General features: G+C 39.4%; 2 protein-coding genes across 2 annotated transcripts; both read left to right on the top strand.

Annotated features, from left to right (window-relative positions):
• Nucleotides 1–287: 287 nt before the first annotated feature.
• LOC104246382 (transcription factor GTE6-like) lies at nucleotides 288–8,042 on the top strand. Its single transcript, XM_009802187.2, has 9 exons — nucleotides 288–588; nucleotides 1,212–1,328; nucleotides 2,387–2,602; nucleotides 2,702–2,779; nucleotides 3,236–3,460; nucleotides 3,601–3,699; nucleotides 3,874–3,932; nucleotides 7,315–7,465; nucleotides 7,557–8,042. The coding sequence occupies exons 2-9, from the start codon at nucleotides 1,212–1,214 to the stop codon at nucleotides 7,761–7,763; spliced, it is 1,152 nt and encodes a 383-aa protein (XP_009800489.1). The 5' UTR covers nucleotides 288–588; the 3' UTR covers nucleotides 7,764–8,042.
• A 297-nt stretch (nucleotides 8,043–8,339) lies between these two features.
• Nucleotides 8,340–15,763, top strand: LOC104246381 (uncharacterized). The gene is made up of 4 exons (XM_009802186.2): nucleotides 8,340–8,995; nucleotides 13,625–13,780; nucleotides 13,894–14,238; nucleotides 15,526–15,763. The coding sequence occupies exons 1-3, from the start codon at nucleotides 8,435–8,437 to the stop codon at nucleotides 14,215–14,217; spliced, it is 1,041 nt and encodes a 346-aa protein (XP_009800488.1). The 5' UTR covers nucleotides 8,340–8,434; the 3' UTR covers nucleotides 14,218–14,238; nucleotides 15,526–15,763.
• Nucleotides 15,764–16,797: the final 1,034 nt, after the last annotated feature.

Below are 16,797 nucleotides of genomic sequence, written 5' to 3'. Positions count from 1 at the left end.
CTATGAAAATTAACTTCGTAAATTTCAGTTAAAGAGCAGAGACTTGATGTAAATGATGTGATGAGGAGACAGATTAACTATATTAGACTCGTGGATTTTGATATTAAAAAAAAAAGAATGAAGAAAATAATCGCGCTTGTTTACCTTTCTTTTCCTCGATCAGATAACAATGCCTAAGAGAATAAACAATCACGCACTTACTCATTTGATGTGCATATTAGGTGCAGTTGTAGGCAAGATTTTTGATGTGGAAGACCATATGTAAATAACTTTCCAAATAGAAATCTGCTAATTGCTACAAGTACAATTTGCTAGGGGGCCAAAATTACCTTTTAAAAAGGTTTGGGGTTTCAAACTTGAAGATGACAAAGAAAGAGAAAAGAAGGAAAGTGAAGAAAAAAGAAAGTACCGTTTTGCGTCGTCGTTAGATGTACTTTAACAACTCTTGCAGTGCGGCAACGCCGCAACAAGGAAGTATTGACATTCTAATTCCACCGTTACATTCGCCGGCGCCGTCACTCCTCCAGCCGTTCTCAGCTCGTAACAACTCCACCGCCCGCCCACACCGACGGTTACCGTATTTAAAAGGTACAATTCTCCTATTCGGCATCATTCACAGGTGTACGCCAATTTGTGCGAGTGCGAACTAAACTGAATAGTTTAGGGGATTTAACTTATTTGCAACTCATGATCGTCCTTCAAATGCTAAAAGTCGTCCGTCGGAAGCTAAATTCACAATATTTTCTCGTTCTTTTACAAAATATGTACAGCTAAATGTGTCTCTGTTCGCCGGATACTGTTTCTTGACTGTACGCGGTTACCAATATACTTGTAACATGCAGCTGCTTAGCGCGCGCTTGTGTGTGTGTGTTTCTTTTGAAGGATATGTTGCTTAACATGTGTGTTTCCGTTATAATACTCAAAACTAATGCACTTCTGGTTATGGGGATCAAAGCGTTGTTGGTTGGTTGATTGAATGCACTTCTGGTGCTCTACGACCTAAAATCGGGACGAAGTAGCAAATTATGTACACAGTATTGATTTCAGGAATATTGTGAATTGCTTGCTTTTGAATTGTCATGCATCTGCAACCTTGTGTACTAAATGTGATAAGTTTCTGAAAATTTAATGCTATTATTGCCTATTAGCTCAAGGAATTAGCAAGTTAGTTGTGATGTTTGCGAGAAACTGTAATTCTGTTTTCTTATCAGATGGAAGGTGTAGATGCATCCAATTTGGATTTGGAAAAGGTGGGACCACAAGGTAATGTTGCAGAAGTGGATGGTTTTAGATGCAGTGTTGACGAGCTAGTCATGAAAGTCGATAAGGTACATATCATTTCTTGAACAAAAGTGAGAACCTCTATCTTTTGCGATTCTCATATCTCTCTATTTCTTCCTGTTTTCTACGTAGGATAAGTAATCATGATATTCAGTGTCTTTTACTCTTTTGTTTATTTGTTTGTGGTACCTGAGACATTGTTGCTTACTTTCATTTCTCCTTGTCTGTCCACTATTATGCCTCCTGCTGAGATATTCTTTGGGCGTGGTAGCAGGGAATGTATTGACTCTGAGTAAAATTCTCAGCTCATCAACCATGTAAAGAAAATGGACCTCGGGCCCTAACTCGACCCCAAAAGATAGCTTATGAGGTGAGGATTGCCTAAGACCATATAAGGAGATCAATTCCACATCCCACAATCGATGTGGGATAACTTACAGCTCACGAATTTGCTAGAATTTCAGAGTCATTCATACTCTATTATGTATTGATGGAGTGTCATATTTATGATGTATAAAGTTATGTAAGCTTGAAGAGCCTTTGAAGGTGTTTATTTTTATCAAAGGGAGTCTTAAATGACTAGGCATTTAAAAATAAGTTTATTGAATATGGTTTGACATCAAGACCTCTTCCAAGGCTTGTTATGTGGGTTCTATAAGTTACTAACACAATAGAATCAATTCAAAGCTTTATTTTATGGAAAGGACACAAAGTAAAAAAATAGTAAGTGAGAACAATAAGCTGCTTTTTACAACAGTTCTTGTTGTTGGTGCACATAAATGGTACTTATCTAGAAGTCATAGCCCATGATCCCTCTGTAATGTTCTTAGTAAAAAACATGCCTTTACAAACTTCTAATTACCTCCAATATTTGCAAAACTTTGGCTTTCATGAATTCTCTAGTTCATTCTTTTGACAACCGTGTCTACTGAAAATCATTAGCAGATAATAATTCTGCCACTGCTACTATTTAAGTTTTGCTTAGAATCCCTGCAGCTTTAGATCATCCAATGGTGCATCAATAACTTTAGCTTCTTGTATAAAAACACTTTCCATAATATTTTTTGTGAGTTAAGTGTTAACTGCTAGTTGCTGCAACTTTCAGCTTGAACAAAGAGTGAATGAAGTTGAGAAGTTCTACTTGAACGCAAGCATAAAGCAACCAAACACTTCAAAGAATACTTCTTCAGGGAAGTACAAAGATAAGGAGAAACATGTTCCTGGCTTTAAGAAGCTACAACTAGAAGCATCACGTGGAGAGGCCGCTGCGGCTAAGAGGATGCAGGAGCTTATGCGCCAGTTTGGCACAATTTTGCGCCAGGCAATACTTAATATCTGCAGTTCCCATTCTATCGATAACTTTTGAGGTCTTGATTGATACCTCATACTAATAGTATGTTTCTGTTCTTTATTGTGCCAGATCACTCAGCACAAATGGGCTTGGCCTTTTATGCAGCCAGTTGATGTTGAAGGACTTGGGTTGCATGACTATTATGAGGTAAAACTTTCTGGTTCTGTTTTTTTTTTAAGCTTAAAAGCCTTTTTGATTCTTTTCTACAATATGAATTTCTCAGTTAATGTTCTTACCCACATAAGTTAAAAGCCTTTTTGATTCTTTCTACAATATGGGTCTATCGGAAACAACCTCTTTACCTTACAAAGATAGGGGGTAAGGTTTGCGTATACCCCACCCTCTTCATTCCCTACTTGTGGGATCATACTGGGTATATTTTTATTGTTGTTGTTGTTGTTGTTGTTGTGCTTACTTTGCTAGGCAAAGCTTTAAATTTAATGCTGGGGATGGGGGAATTTCTCTTGGAAGTCTCGGACATGGTTCTAACTTATCTTACCTGCTTTTTGTACATGTCTCTATAATTTCTGGATCCATTTATGGCAATAATTACATTTCTTTTTAAGGTTTACAATGCAGTTGAATTGATTTTCTGCCTTTCAGATTATTGATAGGCCCATGGACTTCAGTACAATAAAGAACCAAATGGAGGCCAGGGATGGTGCCGGGTATAAGCATGTCAGAGAGATTTTTGCTGATGTTAGACTGGTGTTCAAGAATGCAATGAAGTACAATGATGAAAAGAGTGATGTTCATCGAATGGCGAAAACATTATTGGAAAAATTTGAGGAGAAATGGTTGCAACTTCTGCCAAAAGTTACTGAGGAGGTAACTATTACTTTGGACATTAGTTCTTTGTTATGCCTCCCTTTAATTTCGTAATATCATGATCTTTGTATTGCAATATTCCAAATTCTTATCTGTAAATGTTGCATGATCATCTCTTAACTCTATCCATTTATTTTCAGGAAAAAAGACGAGAAGAGGAGGAAGCAGAAGTTCAATTGAATATGCAGCTTGCTCAGGAGGCCGCTCATGCCAAATTGGCGAGGGATCTGTGCAACGAGGTAAAAGAAACCTACTCTTGAAGCTTAACTTTGGCTCAAAACTAGTGATGGTTCAGTAATTCCCTCAAATCTTGCTTTAAGCTTTGAAAATTCATAACGATTTCCTCTATCTCTCTTTTGAGCTTGATCTGGCCTATGAATTTTCGAGTCTGAAATTACCCAACTTTGTCACAGCTTTATGAAGTTGATACACACTTGGAGGAACTCAGAGAGATGGTGGTCACAAGATGCAGGTTTGGCTCAATGACTCAGATTCAAATCTATAATTGCTACCTTTTATCTGCTCTATTTGTTTTCTCTTTTTAAGGATTGCTGCCTCCTGACTTCTTTCCCAGGATTTGAGGTTTTGTCTGGAATGATAGCTTCAACAATTAATCTTGTTACATATGGCAGACCCTAAAAAGAAAACCTGGTAGAAGGTTTCTTGCATATAATTTCGAATTATCATTTCATGATTAGGTGTCTCTTCTATTTAATACAAACTGATTAAGTGGCTCTTATTTTTGAAAATTTCAACTTAAGCCAACTCATGTTCCCATACATGCCAAATAGGCCAAATACCTAGATAGCCCCTTGTAGTTAGCACGATTTGTCAAGTAGACACTTTAACTTTGTGAGTGTCCAATTAAACACCTCTTCCCGACAGAAATATATGTAATAAAAACCTCATGCTGACATGGAAAAATATGTGCTTTTCACTTACATTTGAGTGCGTGAATAACTTAGAATTATTCGTTCTTTTTTTTTTTTTTTGGGGGGGGGGGGGTCATTTCTGTGGTAAAAAATTCGTTATGGAGAATAAAAGTTAGCTTGAGGGGTGTCAAGGACAAGATATTTCACCCACACAGTGATGAATAAAATTAAGCGTTTTCGTAAGGATTGAACAAGCTCTTCTAGTATAAACTAGGACTAGAAACAACAAAGATTAAACAAAAGAAAACCCAGCATAATAAAAGAAAATGAGAAGAAAAGTTCACTTTTTCCATGATGAGAAATTGTGGAAGCCATTAAGGCTTTTCAAAATAATAAGAAATACCAACATAATAAAAGCCATGGATGTGACGTTTTGAAACATTACGGAAACGTCAATACCGTTAGGACTATTAATTAGTCAGTTGATTTTGTCAAGAGAATAATGTTTAAATCTCATAATTATATTGGCATTCAACAATCAGATTCATTTTGACAAAATTGAATTCAAAGTTATACAAATTATTTGTTATAAAATATTTCATACAATAATGGGTCATTATTCCATATTTGTAACCGTTAGACCGTTACTCACTCATTATAACCACTTGATTCCATTCACCTCTCTCTCTATATATATATATGCACATTCTTTCCTTTTGTGAGGTATACAGAAAATATACTTTCCTTTCCTTCTGCTAGATTTTCTACCAAGAATGAATCTTTGTTAGTTTCTGCTCCTAGTTTTATTCTAGAAGAGCTTGTTGAATCCCGGGGATACACCCAAACCGGGTAAAATTATCCTTAAGGACAGTGTCTTTGACATGCCTCAAGCTTTGTGAATTCCCTACAAATTTTGTGATCAAGGCAATTTCAACCACCTCCTTCCTCCTTCAATGAGAACCTTCTTCTTCCTCACTTTTATGAGAAGAAGCTGCCAGAAAAACTGAAAAGAAGCTGGCAGTGGGGTGAGTGCAGGGGATGTGAAATGAGAAAGAAGTGCTCTGGAAACTCGTACAACCATACATCTTTGAAGGATTCACTAATTTCATATTCAAAACCTGCATTTTAGACTAGCAGCTTGCAGACATTTATCCCCTGGTAGATGTTTGTATTTGTCTTCTTCTTTATGCATTAAAAATTGCATTTACGAAAAAAATTAACCCTCAATTCAGCATCCTAATTGGGGAGTGTAGATTAGAATGGGGTGGGGGAAGGGAAGGGGGGAACTATTTTCTGTTTTCTTTTCAATGTTGTATTCCTTTTTCCTTAAAAAGTTACATGTAGCAGTCAATGATTGGTTCATTAGACGCGTCACCGCAAGGGTGTTTCACTTGCTTGGTCTTATGGACACAGGTGTTCACAAAACACGCTTTTGTCGCGCAAAAATATTCAGATGGTCAGTAATTAAGTCGAAGTGTTTAAGTGACAAGTGCCAACTTTAAGGGGCTATCTAGGTATTTAGCCTTTCAACAATGAAGATAAGCATTGAGTTACCTCATCATTGAAAGTAGATGAGTTGCATGAGTACAAGGCTACATCTAAAATTTACTGCTAAAAGCTAGTGTGAGCAAGGTTACTATCAGGGGCAAACTGAATCGATGATTCCGGAAACAGATAACAGTCTTATGTTCTGGATAAGAGTCCCTTGAGCCAGCCATAGTTCTCAACACCTCACCCTGCCATCGGTGATAGCATCACGCAGAGGAAAAATATTGGTAAAAGTCTTTAAGCTGAAGATCCAGTATAGTTTGTTATAAAACTCCATTGGGAGTAGCTACGTAACAAGTACTCAGTTAGAACATGAGATTCCCAAACTTGGAAACCAATAAGAGGTATACCTGTCTCATTTTAGAAAAAATGGTTAATTTTTCCCAGATATATCCAGTATGAGTGAGACACGGTCACCTTGACTTGTTTGCTATCCAGTGGGCCAAGTTGCTTATATTCTGGACTAACTAAATTTGAATTTCATTTGAAATCTTGAACTTTTCTGGGTATGCAAGTATAGAAGCTCCTGAAATTGACAGATGGAAATAGATGCAGTAATTTTATGATAAGTGCATTCCTCATTAATTTCGAAACCATACAAGCCTGGCCAGCCTATTATGCGTGGCCAAAACCAAGGCAAGCATGGCAATCGTCTCCCTTGCAGTATTATCAATAATCTTTCCTTCTTTAGCCATCTAAACTGATCCTTTGATGCCAGGGGCTTCTCTAGTGCAGGTTCCTTTTCGCCTTTGTTGCTCCACTAGTACTTTCGTGGAAACTTCCTGGGAGATGTGAAGTACAACAATTGTTTGAATCTCGTTTAAAGCTGACACTGATAAATTCGTATTAATTTGTGAATTGGGCTTAGGTTAATCTTCTTGTGCCAACTGATTGTTTCTGACTGCACATGATATAGTTCTCCTCGGTCAACTTGGATATGTTTCTCTTGGTGCTGAACTTACAATAGGTAGTTTTGGGCTGGCAACAGAATTTGCAGATCAACAGCTTGAATGACTTGTTGAGATGGGATTCTGATTGATTCTTTTTATCTTGTTTGAGTACTGTTTCATCTTTGAGGCCAATTGCTAACTTAACTTTCTGGTAAAGAGTGAACCCCTCTTCCAATTTGAATGTTGGTTTAAATTCACCTTTTCGTTGTCTTTTTCTTGGTCAGTAGAAAGGTTCTAGCATCTCTTTTTTATTAGCATTGGGTTGATCTTACCAACTTATCTGTCTCTCTATCTTGAATTCATGAGATGTTTGGTGCTGGATGTCTGTTCTACATAACCTCCAAAATGGAAAGAAAGACATTTCGTCTTTAGGCACAATTCATCTGGAGTGCTCTCTTCATGCTCAAATCTTTTTCTGTACACTGGTTTCCTTGTGTGGCCAAGTTTAACATTTTGTTTTTTCCCTCGTGTATGGCAACTTCAGAAAAATATCAATAGAGGAGAAGAGAAATCTAGGAATAGCTCTCACGAAGTTATCTCCTGAAGATCTTAGTAAGGCGCTGGAGATAGTAGCGCAAAATAATCCACTATTTCCAGCCTCGGCAGAAGAGGTGGAACTTGACATTGATGCTCAGGTTTTCACGAGACTTTAATCATATCCCCTTTTCAAGAATCTTATATACGGCTCTTGCATATTTTAAAAAGTTCTTTTTGTGGTTTCTGCAGAGTGAATTGACATTGTGGAGGCTAAAATTTTTCGTCAAGGATGCATTAGAAGTTCAGGGCAAGATTACAAGCAAAGGTGACAACAGTAACTCGGTCAATCTAGCTGTTACAAATCCTAATATCAGTGCTGCCTCCAAAAGAAAAAAGGAGATTTGTGATGCTCTTGTGAAGAATGCCAAGAAACGAAATAAAAAGCCCTCTAAATGAATTTGTCTATGAAATGGCTGCAACATGGGTATGCAGTTCATATGTGTCATCAGGAACGGTTTATTTGACTAATCTTCGTTGAATCTAAAAGTTTTTGACAATTTTCCAGACCCGGGAGGAGAAAAGGATTGGTGTTTGATAGGTCGAAGTAACCAATGTTTGATAGGTCAAATTAACCAAATCTCTCAATGTTCAGCTTAAACGCTCTCCACTTTACAGGAAAATGGCACCAAGTAAATAATTTTGGGGAAAAAAAAAACAGATGTATTTTTCTCTTACTCCTAGTTGCAAAATAGTCTTAAACAATAAAGCAAGACAGATTTAACATCCGAAGTTGAACTGGGACAATCCTTTTGAAAAGAGGAATTTACATAGAATACAATCTTTTTAAGACTTGATTAAAATTCCTACAACTACACATCAATTAGTTTGTTTAGTAATTGCTAGTCCGCAACTCCGTATAACATAAAAAGTACTCGTACGAAGCGTTAAAAATCCAAAATTAAGGGGGTCAAATATGAGACTCTGAAAACCGTGGTACTGATTTGTAAATTCATATATTTCAAATACAACAACGAACAACCACTCCCTCGCTCTAAACCCTTGTCGTCACTGCTCGTTTCACTACTAAACCTCAATCCTCCGGCGGCGGCGTTGTTTTCCATTCAGAAATGAAAGAGAAGAAATTGATAGCCTTAGGGTTCGAGGGTTCCGCCAACAAAATCGGCGTAGGAGTAGTAGCACTCGATGGCACAATCCTCTCAAATCCACGGCACACTTACATTACGCCGCCGGGCCACGGTTTTCTCCCGCGTGAAACCGCGCAGCACCACCACCAACACGTGCTACCCTTAATAAAATCCGCCCTAGAAACCGCCGGAGTAACTCCGGACGAAATAGACTGTCTCTGCTATACGAAAGGCCCCGGCATGGGTGCGCCGCTGCAGGTTGCGGCGGTGGTAGTGCGCGTGTTATCTCAGCTGTGGAAGAAACCTATCGTTGGGGTAAACCATTGTGTGGCCCATATTGAAATGGGTCGGATTGTAACCGGGGCTGATGATCCGGTTGTGTTGTATGTGAGTGGGGGAAATACTCAGGTTATTGCGTATAGTGAGGGAAGGTATAGGATTTTCGGGGAGACGATTGATATTGCTGTGGGGAATTGCTTGGATAGGTTTGCTAGGGTTCTTACTCTGTCCAATGATCCTAGCCCTGGGTACAACATTGAACAGGTTAGTTTAGCTACTTTGTAGTAGAAAGTATTTTTTTCGGTTCCATCAGAGGCGGATGTAGTGTATAACTTACGGGTTCAACTGAACCCATAACTTTCGATGCGGAGTCAAAATTTGTATGTAAAAATTTACTAAAATTGCAAAAATAGTAGATATGAACCCATATTATAATGGGTTCAATGTTAAAAATATTAAAATTGAACCCATATAATTTAAATCCTGGATCCGCCTCTGGGTTCCATTGCTTAAATTTGGACTTGGCTTCGTTTGTTTTATGAAAAATCAAATCTTTATTCAGAAACTAAGTTAAGCTGGACTTCTAAATATTAAAAATATGTATAACAACAGTTAAGGAAATCTTGGTCAAAGAAAAGTTATCGTACACAGTCTAAATAGTGACTGTTAAAAACAGATGGGGTGCAAGGTGTATTTTGACTAGTTTTGTGATTCTTTGTTAGTTGTTATTCTTAATTTAGGTTAATGTACTGAGAATCTTATTGCATTTATTGGTATAAGCTATTGAATGAATACCATACTTTTCACGAATCACGAGTAAAGGTTATGATCATGTTAAACCCTGCTTAGGAGATGCGAACAAGGTAAAGAGATTTTGTGGGTTGGGCAGAGAGAGGATGAATGGTAACATTAAGAAGCCCGAGGACAAAGTTTGTCCTTTTCAAGGGCTAGGGTTGTGCACTTTTTAATAGATGTTTTGATAATATGCCTGGGTATTGGTGTACTTTATTGCTGCTTATCTTAGCCACCTCTTAGTTGTCATGTTTTCCTGCATATTTTACCATGTGTTCTCTCCCTTAGCTCTTAAAGTAGCTTTGGAGAATCTGGACTTCCAGCTCTCTAATCTAGTCTGCTTGTTTGTCACCCATTTTACCAATTTCACCACATCTACTTCCTTCCGTTACAATTTTAGAAATTTAGTGTACTGTTCATTATTTTAATTTGGTCAACCAGCTAGCTGACTAAATAAAGGTATGTTTTAACCAACTTAAGATAGAAATGGGACATTACCGAGAAGGGAAGGCTGCTCTGACTAATATGTTTAATTTGATTAGGAGGGGGTGCATGATAATTAAGGTCCCTGTGGATTGCATCTGATTCATGACGGGTTGGGGTCGGGTTTGATAAACAGGGATCTTGTTAGTGTATTCTGTCTTTCCTATACATTATGCTCTTCTTTATCCTTTTGTATCTTTCTTCAGTGTCCTACTTTGCCTCTACCGTTTTATTCATTATTTTCTTGTTTTGTGATATTGGATTTGCTTCAGATTACAGCTGGCTATACCTGATCTTTTTTGGGAAATTGACACCTATATACAACTCTAAAGAGCAATTGGCAGCCATTTAGCCAACTATTGGCATTGGCGCCTATAGCCCAAAATATTGGCAACATCTAAATCCTATATGCGACTGGTGGTGGAATGACGTAGTCCAAGGTAAAGTGGAGGCGAAGAAGGTAGCATACGCGAAGTTGGCAGGGAGTACAAGCGAGCAGGAAAGGAGAGCGAATAGAAAGAGGTACAAGGTGGCAAGGAAGGAGGCAAAGCTGGCGGTCACGGAGGCTAAGAATGCAGCGTTTGGCTGCCTATACGAGGAATTGGGGGAGAAAGGCGGGGACAGGAAGTTGTTTCGGTTGGCTAAAGCGAGGGAGAGGAAGGCCCGGGATCTGGACCAAGTAAGGTGCATCAAAGACGAGGATGGTAGAGTATTGATGGGAGAGTCCCAGATTGAGCAGAGATGGCAGACGTACTTCTATGGTCTTCTGAACAAGGAGGGGGACCGGGATATAGCGCTAGGGGACTTGGGGCATTCGGAAAGTCTCCGAGATTTTAGGTATTGCAGGCGCATTAAGGTGGAGGAGGTCGTGGGGGTTTTGCGCAAGATGAGTAGGGGTAGAGCGACCGGGCTTGATGAAATCCCGGTTGAGTTTTGGAAGTGTGTGGGTAGAGCAGGATTGGAGTGGTTGACTGGGTTGTTCAATGTAATTTTTAGGACGAAGAGGATACCGGAGGAGTGGAGGTCAAGTACAGTGGTACCGTTGTACAAGAACAAAGGTGATATCCAGTGTTGTAACAATTATAGGGGTATCAAGTTACTTAGCCATACCATGAAAGTCTGGGAGAGGGTGGTGGAGGTGAGGGTGAGGAAGACGACGTCTATATCCGACAATCAGTTTGGGTTCATGCCGGGTCGCTCCACTACTGAAGCTATCCACCTTATTAGGAAGTTGGTGGAACAGTACAAGGATAGGAAGAAGAATCTGCACATGGTGTTTATTGACTTGGAGAAAGCGTATGACAAGGTCCCTAGGGAGGTGCTTTGGAGATGTCTTGAGGCAAAGGGCGTGCCGGTAGCCTACATAAGAGCAATCAAGGACATGTACGATAGAGCTAAGACTAAAGTTAGAACTGTGGGAGGCGACTTGGAGCATTTTCCGGTTGTTATGGGATTACACCAAGGCTCTGCGCTTAGCCCGTTCTTATTTGCCTTGGTGATGGATGCATTGACACACCATATTCAAGGGGGTGTGCCATGGTATATGTTATTTGCTGATGACATAGTACTTATTGATGAGACGAGGGTCGGTGTTGACGAGAGATTGGAGGTTTGGAGACAGACCCTCGAGTCTAAGGGTTTCAAATTGAGCAGGTCTAAGACAGAGTACCTGGAGTGCAAGTTTAGCGCTGAGTCGAGGGAAGTAGGCAGGGACGTGAGGCTTGGATCACAGGTCATCCCCAAGAGAGATAGCTTCAAGTATCTTGGGTCGATGATCCAGGGGGACGAAGAGATCGACGAGGATGTCACTCACCGTATATGGGCGGGCTGGATGAGATGGAGGCTTGCATCGGGAGTCTTGTGTGACAAGAAAGTACCACCGTTACTCAAAGGTAAGTTTTATAGAGCTGTGGTTAGACCAGCCATGTTGTATGGGGCAGAGTGTTGGCCGGTTAAGAACTCCCATATCCAGAGGATGAAAGTAACAGAGATGAGTATGTTGAGGTGGATGTGCGGCCACACTAGGATAGACAAGATTAGGAATGATGATATTCGGAAGAAGGTGGGCGTGACACCTGTGGATGACAAGATGCGGGAAGCGAGGCTCAGATGGTTCGGGCATGTGCGGAGGAGAAGCCTTGATGCTCCGGTGAGGAGGTGTGAGCAGTTAGCCGTGGTGGGTACGAGAAGAGGTAGAGGGAGGCCTAAGAAGTATTGAGGAGAGGTGATCAGGCAGGACATGGTACGACTGCAAATTTCTGAGGACATGACCCTTGATAGGAAGGTTTGGAGGTCAAGCATTAGGGTTGTAGGTTAGGGGGGAGTAGAGCTTTGCGTACTTCATACCGGGGGTGAGGCGGGGTTGGATTAGGGTTGATCTTAGATAGTTTGCAGTTTATGTTGAATCCACACTATCCTTGCTGTTTATCTTAGCCCCGGGCCTTAGTTACTGGTTACTGTTATTGCATGTCATTTATCTTTTGGTTGTTATGCTTCTGTTACTATTATGGTTTCTACCGGAGTTACTAATGAATTGTCTCCTTCTCTTTTTCTTTTTTCTGAGCCGAGGGTCTATCGGAAACAGCCTCTCTGCCCTATCAGGGTAGGGGTAAGGTCTACGTACACATTACCTTCACCAGACCCCACTTTATGGGATTTTATTGGGTAGTTGTTGTTGTTGTTGTATCTAAATCCTATATGCAATGTGATATACACACATGTATAAATGGTGATATACGCAAAATCACCAAATAGAGACCTCTTTGTGAATCTCACACCGTCGACCACTACCACTCTACGGTCTCACACTGGCTGAGCTTTCATTTTTAGTCACAAAAGCCACCATTGCTTCTCATCAGCCAAAAACCCAAACACGTTTTCCCCGTCGTTCTTTAATTCACCCCAAAACGATAATCTTCAACTGTTATATCACCATTACCCTCCCCACCACCAAACCCATTACTGAACCAAAGGATATATAATCTCTGGTAGGGATCGAAAAGCAAAAGGAACAGGATCATCCATTCATTATTCATCCCACTGATTTTCGTGTTTGATTTGCTATAATCTGTACCCTAAACCGTGAGAGAGGAGATGACTAAGAGAGGTGGAGAGGCGGTTATGGGGAGAGAGAATAAATTGGGAAGTAGGGTTTAGGGGATGGGACTATATTTTGCCAATTATTTTACTTAAAAAGCTAATATGGCCGACGAGGTGCCAACAACTAGACATTGGGTTAATTTATACCATTAACTGAGACTAGTTGTCATACAGTGCCAAATTCTCATCTTTTTTGCCTTGTATGTTATAGACTTGTAGTTTTCATGTATTTTTGAGTGTTTTACATCTCAGTATTAAAGTTTTGTAAGGAAGGGTAAAGTGATTTAGGTGAAGCAAAATACTAGTGATGGATGATATAGTTTTTACACACTTTAGTAGAGCTTGTTAACACCATCTTATAATTGACGCCTTCCATAAGTTATTCACATAATTTATTATCTGCTGACTTTTTAAATCTGTATTCGTAAATGTAGCTGGTTCATGCTTTTATCTATTATGATAGCACAAGATGTTAGAGGAATTAATCAGAGATCTCATATTTGTTTTCCTTCCCATCAGCTTGCAAAGAAGGGGGAAAAGTTCATTGAACTTCCATATGTTGTAAAGGGAATGGATGTATCATTCAGTGGAATACTGAGCTACATTGAAGCCACTGCAGAGGAGAAGCTGAAAAATAATGAGTGCACACCAGCAGACCTTTGTTTCTCTTTGCAGGTTAATATTTCAGATTTTGACTTCTTATCTTCAATCATTTATGCCGCGTCAGACTCCAAAATCTGAAAAGAAAACGTTTTGATTACCTTTTCTTTTGTTTGCAATTCTTTTAGGAAACTCTGTTTGCGATGCTTGTAGAGATTACAGAACGAGCAATGGCTCATTGTGATAAGAAAAATGTGCTAATTGTTGGTGGTGTAGGATGCAATGAGCGCTTGCAACAGATGATGCAAATAATGTGCTCTGAGAGGGGCGGCAAGTTGTTTGCAACTGATGACAGGTACTGCATTGACAATGGAGCAATGATTGCTTATACTGGTCTCCTAGAGTATGCAAATGGTGCATCGACTCCGATGGAGGAATCAACATTCACACAGCGATTTAGAACCGATGAGGTCCTTGCAACTTGGAGAGAGAAGGAATCAGCAAAAGTCTGAATAACAGCTGGGTATATTGAGGTATCTTCACTCTGTTTTCTTGGTTTTCTGATTACATTTGAAAGTGACATAGTCTCTGAAGTCTTGGATTTTATTTCATGAAGTTACATTTATTGAGACTAGAAACAACCCAAGCAAATTTGTGTCTTTAATTCAAGGTGCACTTGTTTTATATGGATAAGAACTGGCAAGATTAATACTTATAAGAGAAATGAAATTTTTGTGTAGGATAAGTTTATCCATTGACAAAGGAGACCGAGGTGCCATTGAACACAGTCCAGGGAAAGCATCTATCTATAGTGATAGTGATCCATCATCTTGACTTGAATCTCCTCCATATCTATTTCCTACCCGCTTGTAGCGGTTAGTTAGGCCAGCTAGTTAGAACCTCTCCGCCAATTCTAGATTCTGATTGGACTATGGAGGATCGATATAGACAGGGAAGATTGTTCTTCCACAGCTGGCTTGTTAACTATGATCTCTTGAAGGTTTCATTCTTTTACGCTTTCCCAGCCAACAACCTGCTAACCCTAAGCTTGAAAGCACCTTGGTCACAACTAGGTTCCTATTCAATTGTTCTATTTGGGATGGAAAGAAAAAGATCTGCCTTATGTGGAAAGAATCTCCCAAAAGCACAGGATGGGCCTTCGCTTCCTTTACGTCATCCACCACCTTGTCCTATCCATTCTCCCCAAATCTCTACTCGTAATTTGAAGAAGACGCTATTGTTGGGACTCCTGATTCCAAATGTTTGACCTTTAACCTATCCTATCTGGTGCAACTACTCATGTAGTTCGTCCTACTGTAACTCAAACTAAAAATAGTAAAAATTCTCATGGTTCTTTCTTATGATGAGAATGTATTTTAGTCTTAATCATCGGAGGCATCGACTTATAGAACTTGGAGCATATAGTAATGTATTTCTTGTTTAAGCACATATTTAGATAGATCCTTTTTCCTCTAGAAGAGTTGTTTTCTTCTTATTCGTGCTTGCCGTACATTTTGATCAATAGTCATTAAGATGCCATAGTTGTGAGAGGTATTATGTATGTGTTAGGAATACAGAGGTTGCTTTGTTCAATGTTCAAGATCGTACGTTTCCTGTTAATAAATATTTTTCCTTCTAGCATAGTATATTTTTCACTTTATTTCATTGAGGCTGTTCTAAATTCTATTAAGTCTTTGTTGTATTAAGCAATTGTACAGTTCGGCACTGCTGAATTGAACTCTCTGAAGGTCTTTGTGCTTTCCCTTTATAGGCCTATATTTACATGTTCTAACGAATTTTGCATATTTTGTCTATGGCAGGTGAAGATGTAAATCTTATTTGGTATCTTCAGTTTGTTACACTTTCATGGTCAATCCGTGTGATTGTATTGTACTCTATTTATCTGCCCATGGCGGCTTATAATGGTCCATCCATGTCAACTGTAAGTCGTACATGAACAGTTTGTGTACTAGTTACACATTTCCAGAAGATTATTGTAATATATTGTTATACATTCTTAATACTGGAATTGCCACTACTTTGGGCCCTTTGAAAGCTTATGATCTGCTTGCAGCCTGAGTGCTTGGCCGATTCTTGAGCCAAGGGCGTTATAGCTCTTGAAGCTTTGGAGCTTGTTGTTTGACCCAAAAGATATTGAAACCTTTTTTATTAAATCAATTAAAGAAGATGAAGGGGTAACTCCAGATCTATAAACTAATTAGAAAATAATGCATAAGACAAGATAGAGGTAACCAATCTTATTGATGCTTTTCATTTTTCTCCCATTAATCGGTGGAGAAAATCATTTTACATACTCTCTTGGAGATTGCTTTGTTCTTCCTTCTACTATGAAGGTACAAAGGAGAGGAAAGAGAAAGAGAAGAAGGCCCCCCCTTCCTAGAAGGTCTTCCACCATATATATAATTATGGAATCTCTGCTATGTACTTGGTTCGACACACTTTCATATTACGTCCACCTTCGTCGTCCCCTGTGCGTTATTTTTTGACTTGGCGGGTATTGCGAGTACGGTATTTGGAATAAACCATGTCGTCTTCCACTGCCTCGCCGTTTGGATGGGATGTCGGTTGGATCGATCATAGCGGTCAGATTTTGACCAATACACTTATTTTCGTGTATCAAGTAGTGATGGTGGTAGTTTTTTCTGGTGCTCGTCAGTGCTAGTGGTGGTGGTGGTAGTAGTTGTTCATTGCTACCTGGTCAGTAGTACAGAGGGTTTGGAGGGTGCAGTTTGGGTGTCAGTAGTAGTCGGAAGCTCGGGGGGAGGGGGGGGGGTGGAAGCAGCAAACACTTCTCCTTTTCCTTCAGTATTTTTTCTTTCCAAATAGTTTCTCACCCTTACTGAAATCAGATGCACCAAATATTTGTCAAAACTTGGATGACTTACTGAGTCATCGCAAGCAATGGATCGAGTTAATGCAAATTTACATTATGCCTGAACTTTGTGTGGAAACTTGATTGTTTTCTCGGATCTTTTATTTGTTAAACTTCAAAAGATTTATTAACTCAAAAGTCGAACAGTTGAATTATTTTGCTTGTATCATGAATAATATAATTTATGTTCTTTTGAAGA

This window comes from Nicotiana sylvestris, chromosome 5 (genome assembly GCF_000393655.2).
Source record: "Nicotiana sylvestris chromosome 5, ASM39365v2, whole genome shotgun sequence".
NCBI classification, from domain to species: Eukaryota; Viridiplantae; Streptophyta; class Magnoliopsida; order Solanales; family Solanaceae; genus Nicotiana; species Nicotiana sylvestris.
The sequence above is the reverse complement of the archived record's forward strand: the minus strand, read 5'-3'. Positions and strand labels throughout refer to the sequence as shown.